This window comes from Tauraco erythrolophus, chromosome 5 (assembly GCF_009769465.1).
Source record: "Tauraco erythrolophus isolate bTauEry1 chromosome 5, bTauEry1.pri, whole genome shotgun sequence".
Lineage (NCBI taxonomy): Eukaryota > Metazoa > Chordata > Aves > Musophagiformes > Musophagidae > Tauraco > Tauraco erythrolophus.
Genome location: NC_141469.1, coordinates 33,781,231 through 33,796,888, shown reverse-complemented (window position 1 = coordinate 33,796,888; position 15,658 = coordinate 33,781,231). Strand labels below are relative to the sequence as shown.

Sequence of the window (15,658 nt, the reverse complement as noted above, 5' to 3'; positions counted from 1 at the left end):
GGGAGAAGCGCGCGCGGCCGGGCCGCTTGCCCCGCGCCGCGCGTGCTCAGGCAGCGCTGGGCGAGACGGAGAGAACCGATCGGGAGCGCCGGCTCCGCGGGTGATTAGCGGGGCTGGCGGGGCGGGGCGGGGGGGGCGGGCGGCGGCCCGCCAGGCCGTGCGGGCCCGGGCGGCGCCGCGGCGGGGAGCCAGGCCCGCGGGGCGGGCATGGGGCTCCGGCGTCGCTGCCTGTGAGGGACCGCAGCTTTCATGGTGAGCGGGGGGGATGCGGGCAGCCGTGCCGCCGGCGGGCAGGGCAGAGCATGGCAGGGCAGGCGGCTGCTGGGCACTTGGGTCGGGGCGAGACGGGGTGGGTGGGCGCGGACTTCAATGCTTGTCGGTAAAGCCAGCGCTGCCCCTGGGTTCTAAATAGCCTTGTTGGGTCCGGTAGCGACCCACCTTCCCGGGCAGGGCGTCTCCTTTGTGCGAGGCGGGGTGAGGCGGCGAGACCCTGCCGGGGGTGGAAGGCGGCACGGGCCCGCCGGGGGCTTGGGCTGTTGTAGCCCGGAGGCTGCGAGCCCAGAGCCGGCGGGTGTGCTCCCGGCCGGCCATCTCCCGCCCCGTGCGAAGCCGCTGGGCGCGGAGCAGGAGTCGAGCAGTCTGGCCTCTGCCACTCAGTCACCTGGCAAGGAATATTTCGCCTCCGGCTTTCTCGGAGGGTGGCTGTCTTTAAACCAACAGGGTACACCAAGATGACCTTGATGGAGCGGTTTGTGTGCTGTAGGTTGAGTTACGCCGTGCTGCTGGTCCCCGGGGAGGCTCGGTGCGTGTGAGGCGGCACACAGCCCTCTCCCGGTCAGCGCGGTCGGTCTTTCAGCACTTGCCCTGTGTTCTGGTGGGTTACTTGTGTTTCTCCGTGGAGATGGTTTAGGATCCCTTTGCAGGCTGGCTTCTCTATCTTGAAGAATTGCGGAGGATCACCACCACTTGAGCTTCTTGCATCTCGACTGCAAAGCTGTCAGGTTCCACCCAGAATTAAACTAGGTTTCAGGCAGGGCGCGGGTTGTATCTGTTGTGTTTTTGTTTGGTTGGTTTGGGGTTTTTTTTTACATCAGCGCTTTAATCTACAGCATACTTTCTTAGAACATCTTCAAACCCTAGTTCAGCTACTGTGGCTGAATAGGTTAAGACGAAACCTGGAAGAAAGCCTAAGTGATCTCAGTGATAAGGATGTATTCTAAATAGTAAATGATAGTTCATCCTAATTGATCTTAAAATGAACTTGCAACCATATCAGGTTAGTAACCCCTAATTACAGTATAGGATTTAAACAGATGCTGAATTATTTGTACCTGTGAGAGATTTGAGTCTGTTTTTTTAAAAAAGAAAAAGCTTACAACGAGCTATTGTGTGGTGCAGCCTATTGCAATATGCCTGTATGTGCAAATGCTTCCACTTGCTCAGTCAGCAGATACTCTTAATAGGAGTTTGTGGATGCTTCAGTCTGCTTCATTGCTGTATCATACAGTGTGCTCTGTTCAAAATTGCATTCTCACTGGAATAAAAGATCGTTTTCATGACCTTTTGTCTTCTGTGAATTTTGGGAAGGATTTTTTTGTTGTTTTTGTGCTGTTTTGTTTTTTTTGGGGGGGGGTGTCGATTGGGGAGGTTGTTTGGTTTTTAATTTTCCTGAATTAAACAGTCTTGTAGGTAACGACTGTCACCAGCAGACAAACGTTTTCATTCTTTCTTGGTTACCAATGTAAAGAATGAAATTACTACAAAGAACTTGGACTCGTATAGTTTGATAGAACGTGCCACTCCCATTTTTGTGCTGGTCTGGTTTCTTCATTGTAGGTTAGTAGGCTGAGTAGAAGACGTCAGTGAATACTTGCTGAAAAATGCAAGGTGGGCTTTTACTCTTTAAGGGGTTTGAATAACTGTACTAATATGTCAGTACTGTAACTAGCCAGTCATTCCAAAATAAAACATTCCTTAACCAAGAAATTCTTGGAAGTGTTAGTGCTGGTCTGGAAAACTTTGTGCTTAGCTGAATGAGATTTTCACATTAATTCTACTGTACAGAATAAAATCCCCAGTGCAGCCCAGTGTGTACAGTTTTTTGTCACCTTCCAAAAGCAATTTTGCTCTGCAGTTGTCTTTCAGTGAAAGAAGACTCTGAAAACAATTTTCCTAAGCCAGAATTAAGCAGCTTTTCTGGAAATTGTACTGTTAATAAGCATTGGGTGCATATGTTTTAATGTCAAGTTTTGTGATGCTTTAGGGAGATCAATAGATGATGATTTCTGCATATTAGCATTTTTTTGTGGATGCCAGATGGTTTTTCTTTCACTAGTAGTGTCTCAAAGAAGTAAAAAATGTTAGATTTAGGGACAAAGTCCACTTTGGCTGTGGAAGCAGTAATAGAGGTTAATGTTTGACTATGTTAATTTATGGAAAAAGCTAATAAAAAAATCAGTCTCCTAATAGAAAGCAAAAGAAAGAATAGCCATTTGCTTAATTCCTGTCAGCACAGTGGATATACCCATGGCTGATGGTGCAGCTGAAGCATGTCGTGATGGTGCACTCATACGCTGGTCACTATCAGCTGCTTGCAAGGAGTTATTAATGCAAGAATGATGCCTTAACTTTTCGAATATGCTGCCAATCACAATACCTTCTTACTATTTTTTTTGCTTAATTTCTCGCTGTTTTTTTTTTAGTGAACATCTTTGTCAGCACTAGCACTATCCCTTTACTAAACAAAGCTAAGTACTTACTGTTCAGTAGTTTTAATACGTTTTTCTTGGTTCTTTTCCTTGTTTTCAAACTGATGTCATGCATAGCAGTATTAACTGGTATTAATGAGCCAGACATTCCAAATTCATGACAATGTTTCCCGTCACAGCAATGCAGGCATCATAGGATTGATTGTTGAGACAGTGCCCAGTTAACAAACAAGGAAAAAGAGGGTTTTCCAGTGTCCCAAGAGCTTCACAGACCTGCACCCATGAGTCCCACAGAACTAGTTTGAACTAGAATTAAATTGTAAGACAGAGAGTAGAAAAACCATAGCTGTGTTGCTCTGCATTCATGTGTGATTTTTGTCCATCCTTTTTTTTTTTTTAAGAAGTGGGGTTGGAGGAGAAGACCTTTCTGGAAGTGGTAGAGATCTTGTTTTAGTTTCTGAATGATCCAGGCTGTTCTGATTGTGTTGGAAAGGTCGGATCTATAGTCCAAGGAAGTTTTTGTGTAATTGACAGGTTAGGTAGACAGGAAGGAATCAGTACTATTTGAGGAGCTGTTTGTGCTAACAACAAAAAGTTTATGACTGGAACACTGTTCGTAGTGCTTATTTATAATGATTAGTTTCCAAAGTGTAGTTTATTTTTTAAAAAAATTTCAATAGAAATGGTATAAACAAACTACACATGAAAGCAGGTGGGTTTTGGAAGTTTCAAAATTAATTACAAGGTTGAATGTCAAAGTATCTATAATATGGATTTAATTTTTCCATAGGACTGTTTGACCATGTTTGTTGTTTGTTATCACTGATAATTTGAATACTTAATGTTTGATATAGTACTTCAAGCTTTGGAGTAGATGGAAGCTGTGTAAAGGTTGTTTTATCCAATTAGGTCATGTTTTTGGTACATTTTCTTCCAAAACAGTGTTTATAGGAAAAAATAACATGGTACTTGTAATGCCAAGTCCTCTAATGTAGCTCATGGTGATACAGTAATTAAGGGTGGAAGGACCTCTGAGGGGCTGACTCCCCTCTCAGAGCAGAGTCTGCTTAGACCAGTTTCCCGCGACTTATTGACCTGAGCTTTGAATGCCTTCAGGGTCAGAAGTTCCATCATGTCTCAGAAAACTTGTCCCAGTGTTTGACTACCCTCCTGGTGGTGTTTTTTGTTGTTTGCTTTTTTTTTTTTTAAACCTAAGACGAGAATTCCACTTGTAGCAGGTTGTGCCTGTTGCCTTCATGTTCTTTGTACAGACACCTCACTCTTGTGCTCAGCCTTCACCATCCCGTTATTGCTGTTTACTGGACATCCGTATGAAGCCCTCTCTGAAGGTCGAACAAGCTCAGTTCTCTCAGCCTCTCTTCGTGTGTCGATTGCTCCAGACCCCGGTTGTCTTGGTGCCTCTTTGCTAGTCTTGCTCTGCTGTGTCAGTTTCTCTGTTACAAACAAAAGTTAATACTTTATGCTCTCTTATGATTTAGGATTGTTGTACTTCAGGGTGTCATAACAAGCATGGGTTCTCTCTCTAATGGTGATTTTAACCTTTTTTTTTCTTTTTTTTTTTCCTCCCCCCATCTTTGAATTGTTACATGTGAAAATAACTTGGGTAGCAGAAGTATCTGGGAGATTTTAAGACAGGGAGCTCGTGGTCAGTTTTGGCTGCAATTTCAAAACCATGTAAATTCAAACAAAAATATTTTGAATAGGTCTTATTTTGTACCTTAAATAGTATCCACTGTTTGTAAGCTCATTCTTAGCAGAACTTTTTGTAAAAGCAGGCTGCCAGTCAGGGGAACTGGTGTTTCTACAAACAGAAGGAATGGAAAAAAAAATATCAAAACTTAATCCTGAACATAGATTTTAACATGTTTTTGAATTCTGAGGTTGCTCTAGTTGAAAAGCCTTAAAGGGATTGCAGTTGGACAGAGGCGTGAAAGCATTATCTTGAAGACTGTTGTAGACCCTGTTTAAATTCTCTTGTGCATCATCTTGGTGTTTTCCACTCTTGTAACTTGCCTTGTCTTTTGCTTCTCTAGGAATATGAAGAAAAAACTGGACGAGCTCACAGACCACTCTCTCCTAAACAGAATGTGAGGAAGAATCTCGATTTTGAACCACTCTCCACTACAGCACTTATTTTAGAGGACAGACCAGCGTAAGTTTCGGGAGGTACCACAGGCAGGGTCCTTTTAAAATTATCCTAGCAAAGTTTTTCTTACTGTGTGTATAAAATTTAAAGTATAAATTTTTTCAGGCTAGTGAATATAAAAGTGAGAGGATTATGAGAAAAATTATTCAAACAAAAATAACCTTACTTTATAGTAAAAGCAATGACTTTGTATGGAAGGAGGCAATTAGGAGAACAGAGCTCTGGTTTTGAGTAATTCTAGCTTCTAAACATGAATAAGGGATTTTTATTTACCCTGAGAGAACGTAAGCATAAAAATGAAGCTGGTATATGCTAGAAGAAATTGAGAAGCAAGGATACAGTGTCCTGTTTACACAGAGAAGGACCACACCTCCATGAATAATGAAACATTATAATGATTGTTCTGCAGTGGGTTCAGCATTCTGTTTTAAAGGTTGTTGTCTAGTACTTGGTAAGTTGTTCAGTGCTTCTGATACTGCAAGGAGATTTTTGCATATGCAGACTAACTCCATATTGATTTACTGGCAATAGTAAATCAACTTTAGCTGCTTGACCATGGTTTGCTCCTGAATTACACAAACTCAGTCGTGTTTAGTCAGTTCATGCATGGTACCCAGCTTTACGGGCATGGCGTTGCACTTTTAATATAGCTATGCGTTGGTGTAAAAAACTGACATAGGTCTGTATTTTCGTCAACAAATCTGTATCAAGAACACTTGTACCAAAGTAGTCCAGTTACAGTGTCACTTAGGACAGTTTTTGGCTTGACTGGTAGACTATCACAAGCATTCTTGAGACACCTAGAACGACGGAAGAGTGATTATTTGTTACAGCAGGTTTCATTGTGTACAGCTGGAAACAATACATACTGGCTTATTTGTTGTGTTTAAAGCCTGTCTGTTAAAAGTCATTCTTTATGTGAGTTAATTTGAGAAGTACAGTGTTCAGATGGATTGAATTAGTGATACATTACAGGATAACGTTCAGATTTTGCTTTCTTTCCTACTGCTGATAGACTGAGGAAAACCTAGCAGAAAAGGTACTTTTAAGATTCCAGACAATTGAGTCATCATTTCTTTTGTCTAGTGGGAAAAACTATGTGCTGTCATCTGATTAATCTTTCTAAATCATAGAATCATGGAATGGCATAGGCTGGAAGGGACCTTAGAGATCATCTAATCCAGCCTCCCTGTCATGGGCAGAGACGCCTCTCAACTAGACCAGGCTACTCAAGGCTCTGTCCAACCTGGCCTTGAACACCGCCAGGGAGGGGGCATCCACTTCTCTGGACAATTTATTCCAAAGTCTTACCACCCTCGTACTGAAGAATTTCTTCCTAAGATCTAATCTAAATCTGTTCTCCTTCGACTTAAACCCATTTCCCCTTGTCCTATCAGTGGACACTCTTGTAAAAAGTCCCTCCCCAGCCTTCCTGTAGGTTCCCTTCAGGTATTGGAAGGCAGCTATTAGGTCCCCCTGAAGTCTTCTCTTTTCAAGGCTGAAAACAATCCCAGCTCCCGCAACCTGTCCTCGTAGCAGAGGTGCTCCAGGCCCTGGATCGTCTTTGTGGCCCTCCTCTGAACACACTTCAACAAATCTTTGTCTCTCTTATCGTGGGGACACCAGAACTGGACGCAGTATTCGAGGTGGGGTCTCACAAGAGCAGAGTAAAGGGGGAGAATTGCCTCTCTTGACCTGCTGACCACGCTTCTCTTGATATATCCCAGGATGCGGTTGGCCTTCTGGGCCGCATGAGCTCACTGCCGGCTCATGTTGAGCTTCTCATCTATAAACACCCCCAAATCCTTCTCTTCAGGGCTACTCTCAACCCACTCTGTGCCCAGTTTGTATTTGTGCCTAGGATTGGCCCGACCCAGGTGAAGGACCTTGCATTTTGACTTGTTGAAGCTCATGCAGTTTGCACTGGCCCAGTTTTCAAGCCTATCAAGGTCCCTCTGTATGGCATCTCTTCCCTCAAGTGAGTCCACGGCACCACACAGCTTAGTGTCATCGGCAAACTTACTGAGGGTGCACTCAGTGCCGTCATCCATGTCGCTGACAAAGATGTTGAACAGCACTGGACCCAGAACAGACCCCTGAGGGACACCGCTTGACACTGGTCTCCACGTAGACATTGTGCCATTGACCAGAACTCTTTGAGTGCGACCATCCAGCCAGTTCTTTATCCACCGAGTGGTCCATCTTGTTTACTCACAGTTTGCATACTATTTTTGTTACCTGTTAGAATTCAAGTAATTTCTTTTTGATTTCCTATGACAAAAAGCTTTAAGACTTCCAGAAGAAAAATGCAGTGAGTTTTTTTCCAAAATGGCTGCTCTTGGTTTTACACTCACTTACAGGGTTTAGGTAAAACTTTCTAGAAAAAAATCAATGAATATTCCATAGTCAGTCTAGCTTTAACCAGAGAAAGTGTTAATTGAATCTTAATAAATAGTAAACATCATCTCACATGTATGGTGATGTCTTTAAGAGATAGCAAAAATAATTTAAGTGGTGGAATTTACGTTAACAGAACTTGCATTGTTTAATCTGGTTTTCCTTTCCAAACTTTCCCTAACTTACACCATTTGTAAATACTCGGATATAAAAAGTTGCTGGTCAATTTACATAAATGAAATTGGAAAAGAGTAGATTATTCTCCATGGTTAACAATGACACTAATGTGAAAATCCACTTTTCTTGTTCTTGTAACAATATTAATTAAAAAAAATATTTATAGGCATGTATCACATGGCTACAAACAATATGATTATGTAAATAGTAAAGTGTGCTACTGCTAATAATGACTATGTTGATGGCTAGCAGCTGCCTTATTCTACGATAATGTAAAAGTGATTTTTCGCATATCTTTTTTATTAAGCAAAGATATAAACTGCCCTGGGAATACAATACAGTGTTCTATAATACAGAAGAACAAAATACTTAGTCATTTCCTGTTCTGATATTTTGGTTGTCCTGTAGTTGTTCGATGTATGTAGTCGTTATGTTAATTACAGATATGATTAGCTTAAAGTTAATGTGATTTGACACATGGGCATGTGTATTTGTGTGGCATAGATGTTGCTAGTCCAGGCTTTAATCACAAATCAAAATGGCTGTGTCGGTATTGGTAAATGGAGAATATGGAGGATGGCTCCAATGCCAGTTGTTGCTGTAGACGCGAGGAGGAGGAGTTAAGCCTTTACAATAGAAATGAAGTGTTAGAAAGCAGAGGGGGAAAGGAAGCTGGTGCAGAGAGTCATTGCTGCATGGGTAAAGAAAGTTGTGGGCACAACTCTTAAATGAGGTACACAGAGAGAGAGTGTGTTCTTGTATCTTATCTGTAGAGATCAGTTTAAACCAAAACTACCAGCTCGGTATATACCAGTATATTCCCTTTATTTATGAAGATCAGCCTGTGGGTTCAGTTGGTTTAATAATAAAAATGCTGAAATTAGCAAACATAAGGAAATTACTCAGCATATTTTGTGTAAAAAAGCAGTCATAGCTGGTCAATGTTCTTTCCTTCTCTTCTGCTGACTCTGGCAAAAAAAAATAAATTCCAAGGATCTGTTGCTGTACTGTTTGATCAAATATTTTGACAAGCAGCAGTATATGCTTTTCTTTTAGAAATATCTAGAATTTTCTTTGGACAGGTTTGCCAACTTTAAATACTGATTATTTTTTTTTTTTAAACATTTAAGGAACCTCCCTGCAAAACCAGCAGAAGAAGCTCAGAAACATAGACAACAGTACGAAGAAATGGTGGTTCAAGCAAAAAAAAGAGGTGACGGAATTTCTTATTTTTAGAGAAGTAAAGTTAAGGGGGGGGTTATTTCTTAACCTAAAATGCACTTGTGTCAGTGTGTTGCTCTCTAATGTGGGTGATCTGTACCTCCCTTCAAAGAAGAATCACTCCAGAGAAGAGAGAGGATGATGATAGTTTCATTAAAAAGCCTCTCGCCCAGCTGAAAACCGTCCTAGAATCCAGCAGGAAAGAGTTTTTTAATTTGTAACTCTTAAATAATTGAGCAGCATCTGTTATTAGGTTTAAAAACTTAATATATTGAAGTAGAATATCAGTCAAATTAGTGAAGACTAGACCTATTTGGATAACTACAGGATACTTGATAGTTTCATGTTGGGAACAACCTGTTGAGGCTGTAATAAATAAATACATAATTTTCCATGTAGGAAAATGTACATAGTTGTGTGCATTTGATAATCTGTCTCCCACTTAAAATTTACAGCCTTCCCAAGGTCTTGCTCGTGTTTTCTTGTCCAACACTGTTCACAGAAGTGTTTCAGAAACACTGTACCGTGCACATTGGGTAGAGCTGACAGTTGTGGTTTCCTTCTGCTGATATTTTTGACCATCTGGGTTTTCTAATAAAAGCAAATATTGCAATAATAGGAAATTCGGACTCATAGAAACTTTGTGTCCAGTGAGAGTTACTAGAAGTATTTTTTTTCTCAGATGGCCAGACCTCTGAGCCATATGAAACAGTGGAAAGGCAATATGAACATGACTTGCTTGCTTTCTGCACTTAACATATTAATAAAAGTATCCTCTTGTGGTTTTGAACATCATACACCCTCCAGTAAAGTTCTGACTTCATGTGACTCCCATGTTAGTATATCCACTTAATGTGTAGTAGTCCAAAGGAGTTTCTCTGTTCTTTGCTCGTAGGGTAAATAGTTTGGGAGAAATGGAATGATGCTCAGGTTAGGCAGTGGGCCAGGTCCTTGTACTGTCTTCACTGAACTGGAGTTTGTCTTTCTGTCCAGATGAATACCTTGACAAACCCATTTTCCCAAAAGCCACTCCAGATGGAAAACTTTGCAAAGTATTGTGCAGAGGTCAGGAAATCAAAGAGTGTAAAAACCCTCTTTTTGTTCAGAGAAAATTTGAAAGCCTGCATCTAGGCAGGCTTACAAAGAGCTCTGATCAAGGCTGAAAACACTCGGAGGCAGTTGGTGTGGTTCTGCTCAGGCACAGCTTCCAATGAGCTTTGAAGTGGACCCATCAGGTCGTGTGTGTTCATGCCAAAGACCCTGTTTATGGTACTGCTGTTCTGAAGTTAGTTTTCCTTGCCAGGTCAGTACCTTCCTGTTTTGCAGTCAGTGTATGTGTGCAGACATATGTCCTATATTTCCACTGTGCTGCTATAAAGAGTGTCTGCTTGCATTTGTTAAATTTCATGGCTAACAAATTTGCCTGTTGAAAAAAAGTAGTTGATGATGCAAGAAATAGTGAGTGATAATTCAAAAATGGAAAACATGTTTAAACTAAACATGAAAAATGTTTTTTCTTTAAATGGACTGAAAGTTTCCAGTATATCTATGTATATATTTGTGATGCATGACATCACATGATGATTTAGATTAACCATATGCTAAGTAGCATAAAAATATGGCTCTTGTGATTTCCTGACAGTACATCGAAATCATAATTTACGAAGACCGACACATAAGAATGAAAACAAAGTACAGAATTTGTATTATTGTAGCCTATATTTTTGAATCTGCCATAAAAAAAGGGGTGGGGCTTTATTAGGAAATACCCTGACCTGTTCTATTCGGTGGGGCTGTTGGCGCTCAGAGATGCTAATTCAAAGTTAATAATGTGGTTAATTTGAAAGGTCAAAGGAGCCATATATTGTCCAAATCCCTTTGTCCCATCTAGCGAAAGTGAGCTCTATGCATAGTTTCCCTTTTTTCTTTATTCACATTTGGCATCACTGCTTGGCTTGCTGTGTGTCTGGGACATTTTAGAAGTCAACAGTCCACTCTACGTTTAGGTGAATATAGTGTGCGTTTACGTGGCTATATAGCCATGAATATCTAACTGTTTATTTGGTTTCTGGTTTTATTAACTTAAAAAGGAAATTGCATTTCTGCAGAGCTTAAAGAAGCCCAGAAGAGAAAGAAACAACTGGAAGAACGCTGTAAACTGGAAGACAGCATCGGCAATGCTGTTTTAACTTGGAACAATGAGATCTTGCCCAACTGGGAAACTATGTAAGACAGTATGTTATACTGAGTTTTAATGAAAATTGCTGAGTCTGTATCCTGAAGAGAAGTTACAAAGGTAGCAAGTATAATTTTAAAAGGTCTTGGAAGCTTTTGTTTGAAAGTCACTTTTGGACAGCTACAAAGAAAACGAGTAGCGTATGTTTCATTATTTCTGCAAGGTGGCTGGAAGTGATGCATTTCATAGAATCATAGAATGGTTAGGGCTGGAAGGGACCTTCAAAGGTCATCTAGTCCAACCCCCCTGCAAGGAACAGGGATATCTCCAACTAGATCAGGTTGCTCAGGGCCTTGTCCAACCTGGCCTTGAACGTCTCCAGGGATAGAGCATCCACCACCTCTCTGGGCAACCTGTTCCAGTGTTCTACCACTCTCATAGTAAAAAATTTTTTCCTAATATCCAACCTGAACCTACCTCCCTCTATTTTAAAACCATTACCCCTTGTCCTATCATAACTGGCCCTCCTGAACAGCCTCTCCCCATCTTTCCTGTAGGCCCCCTTGAGGTACTGGAAGACCGCTATAAGGTCACCCCGGAGCCTCCTCTTCTCCAGGCTGAACAGCCCCAACTCTTTCAGCCTGTCCTCATAGGAAAGGTGCTCCAGCCCTCTTATCATCTTCGTGGCCCTCCTCTGGACCCTCTCCAACTGGTCCATGTCCTTCTTATGTTGGGGGCTCCAGAACTGGACGCAGTACTCCAAGTGAGGTCTCACGAGGGCAGAGTAGAGGGGGAGAATCACCTCCCTCGACCTGCTGGCCACGCTCCTCTTGATGCAGCCCAGGACGCGGTTGGCCTTCTGGGCCGCAAGAGCACATTTCTTGTTAGTTGTCTTTAATGGAGGTTCAGGATATTCAGAAACTCTGAAACACTGAGAAGTGATCTGTGGTAGAGAATATAAAAGCAGAAAACATAATGCTTGAACATCATGCATTTATCAGAAATGAGCTTTCCTTGACTACTTGAGCTGTTGATGTTACAATATCAGATGTAGATTGAAGTACGTGTATAGTATTATGAAGCCTCTTTAATTACAGAGTGGTATACCTGCTGGGATAATCAAGTGATGGAAAAAGAAGTAGGGAGAAAGTTGTTTTAAAAAATATTAGGTGCTGAATGATTTCCTACAAAGACACAGCACAGACAATTGGTAAGCTACCTGCGCTGGCTAGTTTTTTGTGGACTTTGCTAGTCATCGTAAAAAAAAAAACAAAACAAGCCCCCTCCATGAATTTAACCACCACCACAACAACAAAAAACAACTTAGAATCATAGAATGGTTAGGGTTGGAAGAGACCTCAAAGATCATCTATTTCCAACCCCCCTGCCATGGGCAGGGAAACCGTCCACTACACCAGGTTGCCCAAAGCCTCATCCAGCCTGGCCTTGAACACTTCCAGGGATGGGGCATCCACAACTTCTTTAGGCAAACAGCTTCCCCAGCACTCATAATTTCAATTTGCTTCATCATGGAATTCAGTTGTCCTGAGAATATATGTTAAAAATATGGACGGAATTTGTTGGAAAATGCGTTTCTGGAGAGCTGGAGTAAGAAATTAAGTATAAGCAAATTGCAGATTTACGTGTCTATCTTTACTATTTGAAGATGGGTTTGTTATGGCTGCTGTTAAAATAAGGACACCTTTTCCTATATTGGTAAATCCAGCTATTCCCCAATATGTTCACTGTTTTATGTTTTAGTTCAGAATCTGCTTTTAGATAAATGGATTGTTGCGGATTTGTCACTACCGCAGACTTTCATTGGTGCTTAGGTGCTATTTGGTTCCTCCTTCCGGGCTCTCAGGCTGATGAACATCAGCTGCAGCCATTTCAAAGCCTGTGTTTTGTTAAAATGTCTTTTATGCTCCACCTAGAAGTTATTACTTGTTAAATTTTCATGTGGTTTTCTGGAGGTTTAGAGCTGCAAAGCTCAGTGGGAAACTGCATGTCTCATTTGCGCAGCGGAGTAATGACAGAGGGGAGAGGATAGACTTCTGTAACTTTTTTCTGTATTTAATTTTACACAGGGGTTTAAGTCTCTCCAGTCCTTAGCACAGGCAGTGGCATGTATATGGATTTAATTTTCATTTGTTTATTTGTCCCCTGTGATTGTTGCTGATCAAGTGTGGTTGCAGATTATGGGTGTTATGATGGCAATGTTTCTATCAAAACAAGCCATTACCTTGGAAGGAAGTAAGCTTTCCTTTACGATGCAAAGCAAAATATTACTAAGTGGATATATGCAAACTGCATATGACTCCTTGGCCTGTTGATGTTGGATCCGTTTAGCAGTGGTAGGAGGACACATTGGCAATTCAGCTGGCAATGAAATATTTCTTAGAATGATCTGTATTCTTTTAAACAGGTGTTGTTCCCGTAAAGTTCGAGAGCTATGGTGGCAGGGCATCCCACCGAGTGTGAGGGGCAAAGTCTGGAGCTTGGCAATTGGCAACGAGTTAAACATCACCCATGGTGAGACTGTTGTTTTGTCTACATTGTCTTACAAAGAGAAGTAGTAAGAGAACAGTCTTGCATTTGTTATGGTGTATCAGAACCTGAGGTGCAAGTGTGAGGAGATGGTATCTAGTTATGCTTTTTTCGTGGTGCTTTGACGTGTTTTGTTCAAAAATAGTGTCTTTTAATCTCGTACTGCTCTAGGACTGCTGCTGTGAATTTTTTCTAATTATTGCTGTTGCTGTGTCTTGCTTTGTTAGATGGAGATAGTCAGAATTAATGACTCAAGCTTTTTTTTTCCTTTTTGAAACTTAGAATTATTGATTTTGTAATGCCTATGGGTATGTGTATAACGTGCTTCCTTTGATTTAGAACAAGACATCAGGTTTGTGAGAGATTAAAAGACCCCTGACAAAAGTTGTACTTTTGTTTATGTGTGTTTGTGAAAATAGAAATAGTGTGCTACTTCAGAGTACAGAAAAACACAGTTCTGTAAGACTAACATATATAATGAATTCCAACGTGGAAATGTGGTAGCCTGCCTGTACTCCTGCTGTATTGTGTTGCTTTTCTGTGTTTGGCTTAGCGACCTTAAGTGTACTTCTTATATGGAATTTTCTAGACTTACACCAATTATCCGTTCATACTACAATTTTGAGCACCAGTGCTCTACAAGAAAAGTAAATGCTTGGACATATAATGCAACTTGTGCCTAGAATGCCTTTCATTTTCACGTAATCTTAAATTACAGGTCAGTGGAATAAGTCTTTCAGAACCATAACCTGCTTAGAAATTCGACTGCTGTGTTAGAGATACCGTCACTTGTAACGACTGGGGCAGTGTTGCTTGTATTGTAGGTAGCTGGTACCTGACACCATGAGCAGGTGCAAATAGTGAACTTGGTTGTCTCTGTTTTTCTTTTTCCAGAACTGTATGATATTTGCCTGGCTCGTGCCAAAGAGAAATGGCGATCACTTAGCACAGGAGGGGCTGAAGTAGAAGGTGAAGGTAAGCTTTTTGTGAAAGATTTATGCTGTGTTACAAAATAAGAGATTTCTGTAAAGTTGTTCCTTAAAATGAAATCACAGATTTTGAACAAAATAATTCATCTATAAAGGTGCCTCTGGTAAAAAGAAAGCTTCTTTCTCGTGGAAGCAAGAAATAGCTGTATTCTTTACTCCCAAGGAAACTATAGTCTTTTATAAAACATGTGTTCATTTTTCTTTATAAACTATCTCTAGGTACAGTTCTTATTTGATGCTAATTTTGAGAAACCTAGGAAATTTGGAGATTATAATATCTTAGTACTTTCCTACATCTGTAGTTTTGGAATTGAAACTCAAATTATAGCAGAAAATTGCGTTTTAGTCCCTTACTGCAGCTCTGAGCCCATGTCTTGAGTATATTTCAGAGAGCAGCAATTTATTTTTGCATATGAAATGATTTGAGATTTACTAATTGATTGGAAGGGTTGTCTGGGTTTGGGAGAGTGTAAACTACATGCAGATGCTTGAAATTGCCTTTGGTAAGTAATTATGCTGAGCAGAAAAAGGAGAACATACGTACTGACATTTTTCAACAGAAAAATATTTTTGGTTGGAAATCCCCTACTTTGTTCTCCTAAGATTGTCTGCATCTTAAATAAGATGACATCTAGTACATATCCAGCTTTCTCTTGCGCTTCATTTTCCTGAGTGTATATGCTCATATGGTGGGTGTAAGCATTGACTAGCGACAACTCTTGTTTTTTGATTGTTCAGTAAGTAGCAGTAGCAACAGACAAAATACAAAATACAAATAAAACTTTTTGATGCCAGAAAGAAAACTGCTACTTCAGAAATTTGCTTTGTATGAGATCCATTTTGGCTATGGAGAGTGTATTTCAGTGTCCGTGATCTTTAGCAACACATAAAAAGAGTAAATAAACATGGTTTTGGAAGGAGAGCTGATAGTAGTAGAGATAGGTGGTATCTATCAAATGCTTTTGCTTTTGGACTTCTCCCTCCCACCACAACCTTTCCACAGAGGCAACTATTTCAGGAGCCACTGGGAAGCCTTGTTTAGGGTGGAGGTCACAGTTTAACAGGCTTGTGTCTGTCTAAATGTTTTGTCAGCGGATACCAGTAAAGTGCCTGGCCTGCCCTGCCCTGCGTCTTTTCCCCCATCACTTTGGAATGTGTTGAGGGTCAACGTGCACTGTGGGGTTGCTCTGAGTCATGACATGCTTGGTTTTTAGCCTACATGCTGAATTCAGGGAATTGTCCTGTCCTTTACCCTTATTCCCTACCATTCGCATTG

The 15,658-nt window shown here is 41.1% G+C and overlaps 1 protein-coding gene across 1 annotated transcript in view; it reads left to right on the top strand.

The window, feature by feature from the left end:
• Positions 1-15,658, top strand: part of TBC1D14 (TBC1 domain family member 14) — a 77,573-nt gene that overhangs the window by 38,053 nt on the left and 23,862 nt on the right. Inside the window, 5 exon segments of the mRNA XM_086611733.1 lie at positions 4,763-4,881; positions 8,580-8,662; positions 10,779-10,896; positions 13,272-13,378; positions 14,288-14,368. Coding sequence (XP_086467859.1) covers positions 4,763-4,881; positions 8,580-8,662; positions 10,779-10,896; positions 13,272-13,378; positions 14,288-14,368 — 508 coding nt within the window.